The 15,748-nt window shown below is 43.9% G+C and overlaps 2 protein-coding genes across 3 annotated transcripts; one reads left to right on the top strand and one right to left on the bottom strand.

Annotated features, from left to right (window-relative positions):
• Nucleotides 1-1,560: 1,560 nt before the first annotated feature.
• On the top strand, nucleotides 1,561-9,859 carry LOC111963849 (calcium channel flower homolog). Its single transcript, XM_023987400.2, has 5 exons — nucleotides 1,561-2,161; nucleotides 5,785-5,857; nucleotides 5,992-6,117; nucleotides 6,479-6,586; nucleotides 9,166-9,859. The coding sequence occupies exons 1-5, from the start codon at nucleotides 2,056-2,058 to the stop codon at nucleotides 9,251-9,253; spliced, it is 501 nt and encodes a 166-aa protein (XP_023843168.1). The 5' UTR covers nucleotides 1,561-2,055; the 3' UTR covers nucleotides 9,254-9,859.
• Nucleotides 9,860-11,097: 1,238 nt separating this feature from the next.
• On the bottom strand, nucleotides 11,098-14,732 carry LOC111963848 (RNA exonuclease 4). Of its 2 annotated transcripts, XM_023987399.3 has the most exons (9): nucleotides 14,439-14,530; nucleotides 13,777-14,009; nucleotides 13,260-13,621; nucleotides 12,861-13,013; nucleotides 12,381-12,574; nucleotides 12,112-12,200; nucleotides 11,940-12,014; nucleotides 11,767-11,841; nucleotides 11,098-11,667 (listed from the first exon to the last, which is right to left on the bottom strand). In XM_023987399.3, exons 2-9 carry the CDS (start codon nucleotides 13,990-13,992, stop codon nucleotides 11,524-11,526), a joined length of 1,308 nt encoding a protein of 435 aa, XP_023843167.1. In that variant the 5' UTR covers nucleotides 13,993-14,009; nucleotides 14,439-14,530; the 3' UTR covers nucleotides 11,098-11,523. The 2 variants fall into 2 exon arrangements, with proteins under 2 accessions (XP_023843167.1, XP_023843166.1); XM_023987398.3 differs by having other exon boundaries at nucleotides 13,777-14,732.
• Nucleotides 14,733-15,748: the final 1,016 nt, after the last annotated feature.

The raw sequence follows: 15,748 nt of genomic DNA, 5'->3' as shown, positions 1-15,748 counted from the left end.
TACTCAGTTACAGACAGATATTGGGAGGTCGTTATTTGCAGATGGGGCCTCATGGAAGAGGGGAATAAATGTGCCATACATAATCAGGAAGGTACAGGAAGCAATTGAGGAGGTAGAGCGGTGGGCATTAATGTGGGGATTCAGGTTCTCTGTAGAGAAAACTCAGTGGTGCTAAATGTGATGCGCTCTCTGACGGGGAAGGAGTGGGGGGCTGGGCGTTCCTCATTGAGGACCATGTATGTTGCATTGATCCGATATGTAATAGACTATGGCAGTATAGCGTATGGTTCGGCAGCCCGGACCTCATTGGAAAGGCTAAATGTCATACAGGGGCAAGGACTCAGAATATGTAGTGGGGCGTTTCGGACCTCCCCAGTGGCTGCACTACAGGTGGAGATGGGGAATATGCCATTGCAGATTAGGATACAGTAGCTGGCAATGAATTATTGGGTCAACCTACAGGGACATGGGGTGTCTAATCGTGCGAAAGGTATTTTACAGGAATGCTGGGAACATGAGCGAAGACAGAACACAAGCTTTGACTGGGTGGGTAATACCCAGGCGAAGGAGATGGGACTGTATTGAAGGGAGTTTAGTCCAACGGTAGTTATTCCTGCAAATCCACCATGACTACTCCAGCCTCCAGTAGTTGATCTAGAAGTGTTGGAGAGACTACAGAAAGATAGGGAGGGTGTTGATCCATCTGATTTGTTTAAGAGACGTCTGGATACTGTGTATCAGGATTTTGTGGCCATTTACACAGATGGTTCAAAAGATCCAATGACAGGACGTTCTGGGTCAGCATTTGTATTGCAGGAATGTGGGTGGCAGCCAGGAAATGTGTTACAGATCACCTGACTGTATATACGGCGGAGCTGATGGCCATACTGTTGGCCTTGCAGTGGGTGGAGGAAGTCAAGCCAGACAGAGTAGTTATTTGCTCTGATTCATGTGCAGTGTTAATGAGTCTCCAGTCCTTTAGATCACGTAGCAGACAAGACCTGCTTTATGAGGTGCTACAAACCCATGGCAGGATTAAACCGATAAGATTTACTTGGGTCCCAGCCCATGTGGGGGTGGAGGGGAACGAGGCAGTTGATGTACTGGCTAAACAAGCACTTAGTAGTGGGGATGTTGATGTTGTAGTTTCAATGAGCAAGGAAGAGACAAAAATCCTGATATGGACAGTGATGGTGCAGAGATGGCAGGAGCAGTGGAATAGAGATACTAAGGGCAGGCAAGGCTATTTTTAGGGACAGAAGAGACAAGGCAATTTTTACAAGATTAAGGGTGGAACACAGCAAGTTCAATAAATTCTTAAATGTGAAAGAGAGAGGCTGGAATCTAGTATGAGGGAGAATGGGATACAGGAAATTCGTTTAAAGAGTATATTAAGTAGAACGTCATTAGATATAGTCTCAAATATTTTGATATCTTTTTTAAGGACAACCGGGCTGGCAGGTAGGATTTTGTTTCTCCCCGTTTCTGGCCCACACTCCAGTACGTGGCGTGGCGGTACTGCACCATAACGTTGGATGCCAACCGCCGATAAACCCCACCGAAGAAGACAGGACAAGAAACATCGGACAGAGCAGGTCGTAATAATCGTGATTTTTGAATGGTGTAAATGAATAATGGTAGCTGTCTAATTTGAAAGACAAACTGATAACTGGCAAGTTTGTTGGATAGGAAAGTTGGTAGACATTGGCAGTGACACAAGCTAACAGGATTTGGCGACTGGCAGTGACAAGCAAACAGGCTTTGGCGACAGAGGCAACCGTTAGCGTCTAAGCTAACCAGTCTGCTAGCTATGAGCTATCTTGAAGACAAAACCATGCTCAGTTGATAACCACCATAGAATGTTATCTAGCTAGCCAGAGTAGAGACACGATCAAAGCTATCGTTAACACGAAATATATGTTTTTGTCAACTGTTAACAAGATCATTGACGTTGGCCAGGTAACGTTAGCTTTCGTTGTCCTAGTGAGTCCCAGCCAATGGCCATTGTTAAATTGACTAAGGCAAGTCACTGAATAATTAATTTATTGGGGCAAAATGAACTCCGACGAGGTAGCAGCTCCAAAACCTGTCACCGATGATGATGGCATGTCATGGTGGTATCGATGGCTCTGCAAAATCGCTGGGGTCCTGGGCGGAGTATGTAAGTAAAAGCTAACCATCCATTTTCTTATCTACTGTGGTTGCACCTGCTTACTGTATACACGACCGTCCGATTCTAATCGGTCCTGGCGCACCCCTCGTCCACGTCTACAGTCTCTAAATGTTCATAATGGGGTCTATGCCTTTCAYGACAGTGACAGATCATGAAGCATGKTAAACGTTTTTCTCATGACCTATTCCTGGCATACTAGCCTATTCACAAAGAAGCATTTAGATAGTTTATTTATTTAACATGGACAAAAACCGAATAAAATAAAGTTGTATTTGTCACATGCGTAGACCTTACCGCGAAATGCATACTTACAAGTCCTTAACCAACAATGCAGTTCAATAAGTAGTCATTTACTAAATAARCAAAAGTAAAAYATGAAAAAKAAAAAAAGTAACACAATAAAATAACAATAATGATGCTATATACAAGGGGTACTGGTACCGAGTCAATGTGCGGGGGTACAGGTTAGTCGAAGTAATTTGTACGGTAGGGGTAAAGTGACTATGCATAGATAATAAACAGTGAGTAGCAGAAGTGTTAAAACAAAGGGGGGTCAATGTAAATAGTCCGGGTGGCCATTTGATTAATTGTTCAGCAGTCTTATGGCTTGGGGGTAGAAGCCTTTTGGACCGAGACTTGGCGCTCCAGTACCGCTTGCCGTGTGGTTGTAGAGAGAACAATTTATATATAGATCCTGAACGGCAGGAAGCTTGGCCACATTGATGTACTGGGCTGTATGCACCAACCTCTGTAGTGCCTTAAGGTCGGATGCCAAGCAGTTGCCATACCAGGCAGTGATACGAGTATTGCTGATACACACAGAATTGTGAGTATTGTGCTGTTGGATAATGAGGCTATATTCTCTTTAGGAAGCTCTGTTGATGTGCTTTCTTTGAAATATTACAGTGTTTAGTCAAGGCCTTCAGTCTCCTCACTGAGCCCYTCTGTCTGCCCAGACAAAGCACTGGAACACCACTTTACCCCCACATCTCTCTGTACAGCGCTAAACCCATTGGTCACATGTTCCGCGGCAGGTAGCCTAGCGGTTAAGAGCGTTGAGCCAGTAACCGGCAAGGTGGGAAAAATATGCCGTTCTGCCCAAGGCAGCTAACCCCCGACAACTGCTCCTCGGGGGCTGATGATGTCGWTTAAGGCAGCCCCCTGCACCTCTCTGATTCAGAGGGGTCRGGTTRAATGCATTCAGTTGTGCAACTGACTAGGTATCCCCTTTTCCCTTGTCCCCTCACTGCACCAGGAGGCTGGGAATGGGCACAATCATAGGCTGTCTGCTTGCCTGACTGGCACACATCATCTAAGTCATATCTATTCAGTGATAGCTTCTATTTTATCATGTTTGCTAGAGTATATCTTCCCTCAGGGACTCCGTGTGAGACCAGGGGGAGAAGACTGCCCTTCTTATTAAAGCCACGGAAGTTCAAGGCTGACTGCAGGCATTGTTAGCAGAAACAGGATCCCCCATTTTATAGTGAATGGAAAAATAGCAATCTTCATGCTCAGGTTTCGTGTAAATAAATAGAAAATTCAATCAAGGTACCAATAATTGCTTCACTTCCTGGAGTAGCTCAAACTGCACATGTTATGTCTCCATGAGAMGCCATCATAACCGACWTCATTTGGTTTCAATGCGCCATTGAGTTTTCACATAGGAATGTATGGTGACACATGATCAATGKCTTTGTCCATCCATATATACAGTCATTSTGTGAGACAGACAGAGTTGATGTTTGTGCTTACGTTGCACTTCCCCAGCATTAGGCCTATTGCAGCCCTGCCCTCCCTTCCCACCTATCCCTTTCCTGCCTTGCTGTGGCTGTGATACCGGAGTATTGGCCGCTGTATCACATTCCCATGCAGGACCGTTGCATAGTCAATGGGCTCTGTATTATTYAGCATGCTGTAGAATCAGAGTGCAGGATAGGTCCTATATGCTTCCTCTGATGTTAGCTGCTGCAGAGTTACTGCATGTATGTGTGTCTTGTGTGTGGGTGTCTGTGGTTGTATGGCATGAGTGTGCTAGCTAGCCGAATGGTCTTGTCTGGTACTGTGGGATTTTGAAAAGAAAATCAGTGACATAACTTTTAATTTAATCACACTAGTATAAGATCTCCATCTAGAGCCTCCGRRGTGGCGCAGCGGTCTAAGGCACTGCATCGCAGTGCTTAAGGCGTTCACTAYAGACCCGGGTTTGTTCCCGGGCTGTGTYACAGCTGGCCGCAACCKGGAGACCCATGAGGCGGCGCACAATTGGCCAAGCGTCATGAGGGTTTGGTCGGSATGTCCTTGTCTCATCGCGCTCTAGCGACTCCTTGTGGCGGGCCGGTCGCATGCACATTKGTGCGGCTGGCTTCCGGGTTAAGCGAGCAGTGTGTCAAAAAGCAGTGCGGCTTAGCAGGGTCGTGTTTCGGRGGACGCATGGCTCTCGATCTTCGTCTCTCCCGAGTCCGTACGGGAGTTGCAGAATGGGACAGGACTGTAACTACCAATTGGATTTCACAAAATTGGGGAGAAAAAGGGAGTCAATAATTKTTTTTATTCCATCAATCAGTCACTAGTAGTGTAAGGTTTCTCTCCTGATAGAAATCCTGAGCCGTGTTTTCAAGATTTTTTTTATGCTGCAGTATGTAACTTTTTRGGTGACCTGACCAAATTCACAWAGAAATAGGAGTTATAGATATGYCATTCTCATTGAAAGCATGTCTAAGAAGTGGTAGATCTGTTTTAAGTGCGCTATTTCTATGCTTCATGTCTTTTATTTTCGGTTTTGTACACCAGTTTCAAACAGCTGAAAATACAATATTGTCGGTTATGGAAAATATTTCACAGCGGTTTAGATGGTACAATGATTCTCTACACTTTACTTGCTTGTTTTGTCACAAACTGAAATTAGGCATACTATTACAATTTTAGCAACCAGGAAATGGCTTGAGCTATTTCTGCATACTGCATCTTTCAATGGTTTCAAACCCCACAAGTTAATAATTTTGCCAAAATCAAAGTTGGGTACAAAAGACAAGATGAGCTACTGTAGTGGGCTGTGTGAATTAATTTACTTAAGTCTGTACCAGCTTGTGTGTGTACACAGTACAATGGATATAATACGAGTAAGTAGCCCATCTGTTCATTGTCTGAGTCCCTAATCATAATCACAGTGTGGCCACTGGACTGGTAGCACCCAGCAGAGCCAACCAGGCAGTGCATAGCAGGGGCCTTGTAGGATCTTAGCAGGGGGCCTGTAAACTCTGATTAATACCATCATCTGCCTCCTATTTGTCTCAAATATAGCTCTCTGAGAAGAGAAGAGCTGAGCCTCTTGTGTTGTTTTCCCTGGTATCAAAACCACGCTTGTTTAAATGACAAATTCAGGCCCTTGTGGTTTCTAGTTAAGCTTTATTTGATTTGAGTTTGTATGAATAAGGTTTCCAGTCAGAGTAATACCACTCTTTCTCATCTSTCTAACTTGGAACAAAGCCTCCTTKTATTATAGTCTGTTGGTATTCATGGTATCCCTATTTGWGCCTGTATGTACTCGATCTGGTTGCATAATGAGAAATGTAACATTGCATGTAATATCATTTTCTCTCCCACTGAAGCATGTGCCRTCTCAGGAGTGTGGATGTGTGTCACTGTCAACCCCTTAAACATCGCAGCTGGAGTATGGATGGTGTAAGTTTCAGTTTTCCACAATATGATCCTTATATGCCTACATACAGTAGTGTGTGTGCCTTTGTGCGTTTGCTCGTGTGTGTGTGTAAAAATATTCACCCAGCGCTGTGTTAACGTCCTCCTCCTGTTTCAAGGTTGAATGCCTTTGTGTTGTTCCTGTGTGAAGTCCCATTCTGCTGCCAGTTCATTGAGTTTGCGAATGCAGTGGCGGCTAGAGCTGACAAATTCAAGCCATGGCAGAAAGCCTTCTTCTACTGTGGGTAAGAACTGGRCTGAGACCTGCTGGCTTCACAGGTCTCACCTGTCCATTTGTCTAGGTCTAGGCCTAGACTTTAAATGAACCTTTAACCAGTTGATAAACCCACTACGGGTTTAATGTGATCCAGTGTTTTCCAGACTCCTTCCTCGGGACCCTTAAGGGGTGCATGTCAGATGTGTAGTGCTAGGGTAAGAACCAAAAGGTGCACCCCTTGTGGTCCCAATGACCGAGTTTGGGAAACACTGATGCAATAAATCAATCCCCGTTTCTCTTATTTTTAGGATGGCACTTTTCCCTATATCACAGTTGGAAAAACACACTTCATTTTCTCTGTAATCAATCCCTGTTTCTCTTATTTCCAGGATGGCACTGTTTCCCATATTCCTGAGCTTCTCCATCACCACGTTGTTTGGGAATGCCATTGCCTTCGCTACAGGTGTCCTCTATGGTCTCGCCTCCCTGGGCAAAAAGTACGACTTTCCTATTTATACTTTTAGTGATACGATTTTGGTTTGAATGTACTGTGTGTGTACATAGTGTATGTGTTTTAGATGTCATTTGTTTCTTTCTCGCACTTTCTCCCCTTTCAGTTCAAATTTCTTAATTCAACTTTTATTAATCAGTAACAAGATTCCTTAAATGTAAAATAATGTAACGTCTTGTAACAGGAGAACTGCTTTGTTCATACTCCTTATAACCTTGAGTGACAAAAAAAGTAACCCTGTGAATCTCTCATTCAACATTATATTTAACATCTCCCTGTTCTCTTTGGAAAATCTGACCATAATTCCATCCTCCTGATTCCTACTTACAAGCAAAAACTAAAGCAGGAAGTACCAGTGACTCGCTCAATAAGGAAGTGCTCAGATGACGCTGTTTTGCTAGCACAGACTGGAATATGTTTTGGAATTCATCCAATGGCATTGAGGAGTACACCACCTCACTGGCTTTATCAATAAGTGCATCGACGACTTCGTCCCCATAGTGACCGTACATGCATATCCCAACCAGAAGCCATGGATTACAGGCAACATCCACACTGAACTAAAGGCTAGAGCTGCCACTTTCAAGGAGCGGGACACTAATCTGTACGCTTATAAGAAATCCCGCTATGCTCTCAGAYGAACCATCAGTCAAAGCGTCAATACAGGATTAACATTAAGTCCTACTACACCGGCTCTGACGCTCGTTGGATGTGGCAGGGCTTGCAAAATATTACGGACTACAAAAGGAAATCAAGCTGCCCAGTGACGCGAGCCTACCAGACTGGCTAAATGCCTTTTATTCTCACTTCGAGGAGAGCAACACTGAAGCATGCATGAGAGCACCAGCTGTTCCGGACAACTGTGATCACGCTCTCCGTAGCCAATGTGAGAAAGACCTTTAAACAGGTCAACATTMACAAGGCCACGGGGCCAGATGGATTACCAGGACGTGTACTCAGAGCATACACGGACCAACTGACAAGTGTCTTCACTGACATTTACAACCTCTCCCTGACCGAGTCTGTAATACCTACATGTTTCAAGCAGACCATCATAGTCCCTGTGCCCAATAAAGCGAAGGTAACCTGCCTAAATGACTACCGCCGCGTAGCACTCATGTCGGTAGCCATGAAGTGCTTTGAAAGGCTGGTCATGGCTCACAACACCATCATCCCGGAAAGCCTAGACCCACTCCAATTCGCATACCGACCCAACAGATCCACAGATGACGCAATCACACTCTACACTGTCCTTTCCCATCTAGACAAAAGGAACACCTATGTGAGAATGCTGTTCATTGACTACAGCTCAGCATTCAACACCATAGTGCTCTCAAAGCTCATCGCTAAGGACCCTGGGACTAAACACCTCCCTCTTCAACTGGATCCTGGACTTCCTGACGGGCCGCACCCCAGGTGTTAAGGGTAGGCAACAACACATCTACCATGCTGATCCTCAACACAGGGCCCCCTMAGGGGTGGGTGCTTAGTCCCCTCCTGTACTCCCTGTTCACCCACAACTGCGTGGCCAAGCACGACTCCAACACCACCATTAGGTTTGCTGATGACACAACGGGAGTAGGCCTGATTACCAACAACGATGAAGACAGCCTATAGGGAGGAGGTCAGAGACCTGGAAGTGGTGCCAGGACAWCAACCTCTCCCTCAACGTGAGCAAGACACAGGAGATGATTGTGGACTAGAGGAAAAGGAGGGCCGAACACGCCCATTCACATCGACAGAGCGGGTCGAGAGTTAAGTTCCACAGCACCAACAAACTATCATGGTCCAAACACACCAAGAAAGATGTGAAGAGGACACGACAATGCCGTTTCCCCCTCAAGAAGCTGAAGATTTTACATGGGTCCCCAGATCCTCAAAAAGTTATACAGCTGCACCATTGAGAGCATCCTGACCGGTTGCATCGCCTGGTATGGCAACTGCTCGGCATCCGACCGGAAGGCGCTACAGAAGGTAGTGTGTACAGCCCAGTACATCACTGGGGCCAAACTTCCTGCCATCCAGGACCTATATACTAGGCGGTGTCAGAGGAACGCCTCAAAAAATCAGCAAAGACTCCAAACACTGAAGTCATAGACTGTTCTCTCTGCTACCGCACGGCAAGCGGTACCGGAGCGCCAAGTGTAGATCCAAAAGGCTCCTTAACAGCTTCTACCCCCAAGCCATAAGACTGCTGAACAATTAATCAAATGGCCACCCGGACTATTTACATTGACACCCCCCCCCTCTTTGTTTTTACACTGCTGTTACTCGCTGTTTATTATCTATGCATAGTCACTTTACACCTACCTACATGTACATATTACCTCGACTAACCTGTACCCCTGCACATTGATTCAGTACCAGTACCCCCTGTATATAGCCTCATTGTTATTTTAAATGTTTAACTTTTAGTTTATTTAGTAAATATTTTCTTAACTGCATTGTTGGTTAAGGGCTTGTAAGTAAGCATTTCATGGTAAGGTCTACACCTGTTGTATTCAGCGCATGTGACAAATAAGATCATGCTTTCTTCCCTGCTTCTCTCTCTCCTCCCTCTTTCAGGGGCGATGCGGTGAGTTACGCCAGGCTGAATCACGAGAAACAGGGGGATGAGGAGAAGATGACCGGGACGACTGACGGGTCAATATAGTGAGATGGCTATCCCATCATCCCTTTATCTGTTCCCACAGAGGAGGAACACTATCCTTAACCAAGGGACAATGATGTCATCCCTGCTCCTCTCCTTTCCTCCCTCTCAGTTACTGAGTTTATTTATTTACCTAAATGGCTGCATCTTTGATGTCTTACTTGGTGTAATTTTTCCATATATATTTAATGTTGTTTGGTCCTTAGTGTGAATTTTCTTTTCCATGACATTTATTGTAAAGGTTTAGCTGCTGTGCTGTTTTTGTTTTCCTGGTTACTGGGGTTACCCAATTTTTGGCAAGTAGGAAAAGTTATGTACCCTCTTAGCCAATCCGCCTTTCAAGAAACCTGGGCGATAGTGAATGTGAAAAGCTTTGTTTTTGTGAAGTCATTTCCACAAATCATGTTACTCTCACTGTGCCGCCGGAAATTCATCCATTGAGAGTTATCCCAAACGTATATCCGTTCCATCCAGTAAACCCAAAGATGACAAGTCCTCTTTYTGTTTTATATCCGTTACTTGCGATATACAATGGATGCTTAGGTTTAATGTACCTAAAGAGGACCTCGGACACGGAACTATGATGTAACCGTGAATCCTAACAGCGTTCAGTGCATGTTCTAAGAAGAGCTACTTTCTCAGCGTTCTTAAAAATGTGCTTCTAATCAAACAGCTGCATGTTGCGTGTGTCTTGAGAAAATCAGAYTTAAGAATGGGAGTTGAATAGCTATGCTGCTTTAGCACCTCTTAACCTTTCAAATGCTTTTGGCGTTCTCTTCTAGAACCTGATTGATCTATGCCACCTCAGAATGTTTGCGACCCTACATACAGTAGTGTCATCTGCCCCATGGAAGCATGCTTTAAAGGACTGATGAGGGAATGTGTCTTGATTCAGGGACTATTTAGTGTTTAACACACAGAGCCATGATTTGCCTTTGTCCCTCAGTCAGGTGAAATATACAAAGTTATGTCCAACCTTTGATCACAGGTACTAATGTGTTGTTCAGCAACATGCTACTGTTGGGATTATTTCTCACGTTAGCTCTGGATTGGAAATAACTTAGTTACTCGTTGAAATGGTCACCCACAACCACTTCTCAGGTAGGCCTATTTTGTTTCCTAGATACAGTATACCGGATAACTAGCTAACATGCTATTGCAGGTCACTTTAACTAATGCAAAAGGTACTATCCACATGAACCAGCTTTTGTAAAAAAAAAARAGAATGAAACACTGCAGGAACACCAGCGATAATCTATCACTAAGGCATATGATATAAAATGCTATTTAGGCTCAAGTTAATTAATGTGCAAGATAAGCATGTTAGCAGCTGTCTAATGTAGCTTCACTGTTATCTTCCCTGACACGGAAAGCAACTGGGGAAGAGCTAGAAATTGGGTTGACTGCATGTTTCATGCATTAAACCAGAGGTCTCTATTGCCCATATACAGGAGGGACACTAATCCTTAGTTTATCATCATCTCTAGACACAGAAGTCCTTCATGGCTACACTACACAATAGTGTTATGGAACAATGGGCTGCGTCAATCTTAAACGTTAACAGGTTGCCCGTGCAGTAGAAATGATAACTGACCTGTAGTTTGCTGTAAGGAGTGTGTGCATATGCTTCTGTGTATTGTTGAATTTGGTTTGCTTATTTATGATGTCATGATGAACTGGAACTTCAAAAGGAGGCCACAAACTCAGTTGCTTAATTATATGGTATTGTTCTCTCCCCATCTGACAAAAAAATAAAAAACATTCTGCCTTTGAAACGATGCCCGTCTTTTCCCAGTTATTACATGATCCACGCACATAAGTGTAAAAACATGACATACTGCATGTGATTAAAGATATGAAACTTTTAATTCATGTTAAAAGCCCTCAAATGCAACATCTTCTCTAAACCTAACTTGTGGATGTTAGAAGCTAAGAGATTACATTTTAGAACCCGATCTGAACAAAAAGAACACTGAAGAGGATGTACCAGACAATGAATGAAAGATCACTAAGATATGAGTGATTTGGGCTGAGTGGGATTTGAATAAAGTCAATATTCATTTGAACAAACTTTTGTGAAATCCTTATGGGTCACAGAACGAGATTCCTAAAAGGACTTCACTAAGGCCTCTATATGTGCGAGTCCACTCCACTTCCCAAAGACACACTTGTTATTAATTCACTCAAGCCACCTGTTCTGTGCCACCTAGTCAATGGTTAGTCCACAGTCCCATGACAGACTGATGCAGGTAAGACTTCAGAACCAGTCAGGTTCATTTGAGTTTTGCTGATTTGGGCTTCCTTGGTACTTTGGTCTTCTTGGTTAAGTCTGGGTTGTTATGACTAGCCTTGATCTCCGCTTCCCAATTCTTCTTCGCCATCGTGTACAACCTCATAGTCGCCTGGGCGTCTTGGACCTGCAAAACATTCTCAGACATTGGCTATGGCTCACAGAGGACTATTGTATATTTGTGATCTAGAAAATAAATAAAAATATTGATAAAAAGCTGATTTACGGATGAATGTTCTCCCTGCTGTACGTTGACGTTAAGTATTTCTCTACACAGGAGTTTCAGAGAGGGCCGACCACTCTGAAAAGAAAATAACACTGTTCATACCTTCCTCTTATAGTGTTATTAGAACCCCCCCTGTCACACAATACACCCCCATCCCCCAAAAAAGTCTTTACCTTCACAATTTTCTTGAAAGGTTTATACTTCTGTGTGTCTCGGATTCTCTTTTTTGGGTGATCCAAGAGCAAAATCTGAAAGATTTCAGCATGGAAAGTTGATGTAAATGTTGACAATGATCTCAAGTCAAGTCAGGTTTTAGTTAGTGTAGGTTATATCATAGAAGTGTACCTTAAGGTCATTGTGAATGGCGTGTCCCACTAGCGTTCTCCCCTGGAGGATCCCAGCCACCTCTTTCTGTACAGTCTTCACATTCTCACCTGCAGCATATAACAGCATTGATGACACAAAAGTCACATTTGAAAACAATGCGCAGAAAATCTAGTACAAAAATAAGACAACTGTTTTGGGGTTTAGTGAGCTTGTTGCCGTTTCCAACGCCATCATAAGAACATTAATATAGTGTTAAAAGAGGTCTGAGTTTGGCTCATGCYGGGCACCGTTTTTGATGTTCTCCGGCCGGATGCCGCTGACAGCTGTCCTGTAGTCTGTCACCTTCTCTGTGGGCTTGACGTGTTTGTCGTAGATGCACTTCCCAAACTGGTTGACAAGGGAGACCCGGGCTACAATGCTGTCCTCTCCATCTGGACCCACACCCACCATCTCACAGTCCATAGCTACCGCCTTGGTTAGGCTGACAGGTGCCATGATGAACAGGGAGAGAAAAAGCCTTGGTCACACCAGAGAAATCATTTCATTCRAGTGACTGAAGACAGCCAACAACGTTCTGCTCTGTACTTATGRTGAAGTAAGCTCAGGGCCCGTATCCACAWAGTGTCTCAGAGTTGGACTGCTAATCTAGGATCTGGCCATATAGTCTGTTATAGAAAGTGCTACTTTTCCAACTCAGCTGCTGCTGTCATAGAGCACATGCAGATATACACCTTACYATTAGGAGCTGCTGGTGTCCTCTAACTTACCCCTCAAACCCCCTGTCCTTGACCAGCGCATTCTCTGTGGTCTGGGCATCTGTCTTCTGAGTGCCTTGCATCTTCCTCATGATATCCGCTGCCTCTGTCCCCACCGTGGCCTCAATGTCGTCAGGGTCCACGTCATCAAACCACATGTCCGATCTAGTAGAGGACAGATTATATGTATTAACCCCCACACACATTAACCAACACTGAGGTGCCAGTGGAAATAATGTGACAATTTGACCTTAGGTTTTGATGCAAGTTTGACAACTGACTGGACACAAACCGTGCACATGCTTTTCACAACAGTGAGAGGTTGTTGAAGTCAAAATCTCAATAGTTATACACACACACACGTCAGATATTTTGCTCACGAGCGATATTGATAAAACTGGACGAACTTACTCAGTGGGTTTCTTTTCCTCCACTTCCTCCATTTTCATCTTCTTCTTCATCATCTGTGTGTTACCCTCCACCTGGGAATTGTTCTGTTTCTTCTTCTTGGCTTTGGGTTGTTCTGTCCCCGATGTTCCTGGACCTTTCCCATTCACCTGGGATTTATTGGGAACGGCACTGTCCTTCCCTACTTTCCTACTCTTCACCTGCATGGGCTTGGCATCATTCACTGTCTTTGATAAGTTTTTAGCAGGCTTCTTATCCACCACCGCCTCCTTTGAAATGTCTTTAGTGGGTTTCTTAGGGACTTCCTTCTTTGAGTTCCGCTGAACTGGTTTATTTTTTACTGGCAGGGGATTGGATTTGAACACCTGCAAGTAGAGAGTGAGCGATCTTTAATAGCATCATAACATCCAATTTTAGACAGTAATGACATTGCACCAATGCCTTCAGGTCTGTATCATCTATCCAAAATCTTTATCACAACATTTCTAACTTAGTTACTAAGTCATAACCAAGTCCTTACCTCTAGTAACGTTTTCCAGTTGGCTGAAAACTGTTCGGCATCTTTCGGAGGAAGCAACACGTTGGTTTTACGTTGATCTTTTGCCACTGGTTGTTTCTTGGTGTGTTCAAAAAACTTTTTCTTTACAGGTTTCTTTTTCTTTTGGTCCTGGCTGGATTCTGGCGTTTTAGAAGACGCAGCAGAGTCCGTTTTCTCTGGCTTGACTTTAGACATCATATCTCGAGGACTATGAGCTTTGATTTAGAAAATATGGCTGTCAATTCTCCTCTTCGGGAATTTGAGTGGAAGGCAAGTGCAAGCTAACGTTAGCTAACTCTCGCTGCTAAAGACAAGTTGCAGTGTAATGGCAGCCTGCACTTTCATTATAACGTTAGGACTTCACGTCTCATTTTAAAAAGTAAACATTGCTAAGCGACTAGCCTTTGATTTAATATGTGACAGCCGACTATACTTCAAACGTCCTGTTGCTCAGTAAATTGGCTTCTTGGATGAAGTTAGCTTGCTAGCTAGTTTTGCTAACATGTGATCAGGAGATCAAGCATTAGTTAGTAAACTAGCTAGCCAATTACATTTGCTAAAGTAATGATAATGAAACAACTAATCCGTAATCACGGTTTGAACCGCAATAGTTCACCTCTACAAATACCTAAATGAATACTTACAAACTCGCCATACTCGTTATGCTTTACAAACAGATATCTACACATGTTTTTCCGTACGTCGTGCTGAAATGTGTAAATCTGCAATGTGTCACAAATGTGAATGTCCGAAAGGAAACGAGGGTTGGTTTTGGTTCCTAGAAACAACTTCTTCTTCTTTCGTTTCTTCTATGCTATCATGGCGGACCGCAAACAATCGCATGCCGCCACCTACTGTGCTTGAATGTACGATCAATCACGATCTGCTCAATTCAGCACTACCATGAAAAAATWAAATATAACCAAATAAATCCCTGACTTTTACCACACCCTCCCCAAACCCATTAAACGTTATCTATATCATGCTGAAACACTCCACCCTTAAGATTGTTCTGCATGTCAACAACCATTTCAATCTGTTACCCCCAATATCTCTTTTGCTGTCTCCGCAATAACATTCAACCTGGCATTTCTGCTTTCCACATCCCGAGTCGTATTGACAACCTTACCAATAAAATCTATGAAGACAATTTTGTTCATTATCAAAGTGTCCTTTGACACCGCACATTCATGAGCACAAGATTTCTGAACAGGCCTCAAAACCATGCCAGGATCATCAGAGGCACCAGCCCCGACAGTAGGTCCACTTACTACAGGTACATCCATGTAAGCTCCATCAGTCCGCACTGTAGTTCTACCAAACTGTTTGACGGCCTCTGCATACGATACATCATGACTGATCCTATATCTCTGAGCCTCTCTAGCCTCTCTGTACCTGGCATCCACCAAATGCTGCACCGTGTTCTCCCCCACAATTACAGCACTTAACCTTCACATTGCTTCGCCGTAATCATGTGCCCCTCCACACTTGGCACATCTTTTCTTTCCTTTACACTGAGCAGCGACATGTCACATTCTTTGTCATTTAAAACACTGCAGTGCATATGGGAAAAGTTCTCTAACATTGAAATGAAGGAATCCTACCTGTACTTTTCCCGGGCAAGACTTTCTCAAACCTCAGCATCACTGATAAGCTTTCACTTCTTTGACCCTCTTTCCTACTGGTCAACCGTTTGGCCTMAATCTCTCTGCCTCCCTTCACGTTTTCTTTAATATCATCTGTGGACATAGATATTGGGACCCCAGTGATGACTCTCCCCTCAATCTAGCATAAGCACCAGGGACATGGCTTCTCTTGTAGAGCCAGGCTACCACACAATATGAACAATCTACCATTTCCAATGAACCAAGCTAATTTCACTTCACCTACCTCTTTCTCTACGGTATTAGTTAGTTGGATAGGGTGTAAGTGAGGCCCTGTGGTCTCATCAAAC

Source organism: Salvelinus sp. IW2-2015, linkage group LG5 (genome assembly GCF_002910315.2).
Source record: "Salvelinus sp. IW2-2015 linkage group LG5, ASM291031v2, whole genome shotgun sequence".
Lineage (NCBI taxonomy): Eukaryota > Metazoa > Chordata > Actinopteri > Salmoniformes > Salmonidae > Salvelinus > Salvelinus sp. IW2-2015.
The sequence above is the reverse complement of the archived record's forward strand: the minus strand, read 5'-3'. Positions and strand labels throughout refer to the sequence as shown.

What these genes read in the sequence shown, in the direction of transcription:
- LOC111963848 (XM_023987398.3), bottom strand. Translation starts at nt 13,992, where the DNA reads ATGATGTCTAAAGTCAAGCCAGAGAAAACGGACTCTGCTGCGTCTTCT. An exon ending in ACTGGAAAACGTTACTAGAG is followed by an intron (nt 13,622 to 13,776) that starts GTAAGGACTTGG and finishes CTCTACTTGCAG; the next exon opens with GTGTTCAAATCCAATCCCCT. An exon ending in GAGGAAAAGAAACCCACTGA is followed by an intron (nt 13,014 to 13,259) that starts GTAAGTTCGTCC and finishes GTCCTCTACTAG; the next exon opens with ATCGGACATGTGGTTTGATG.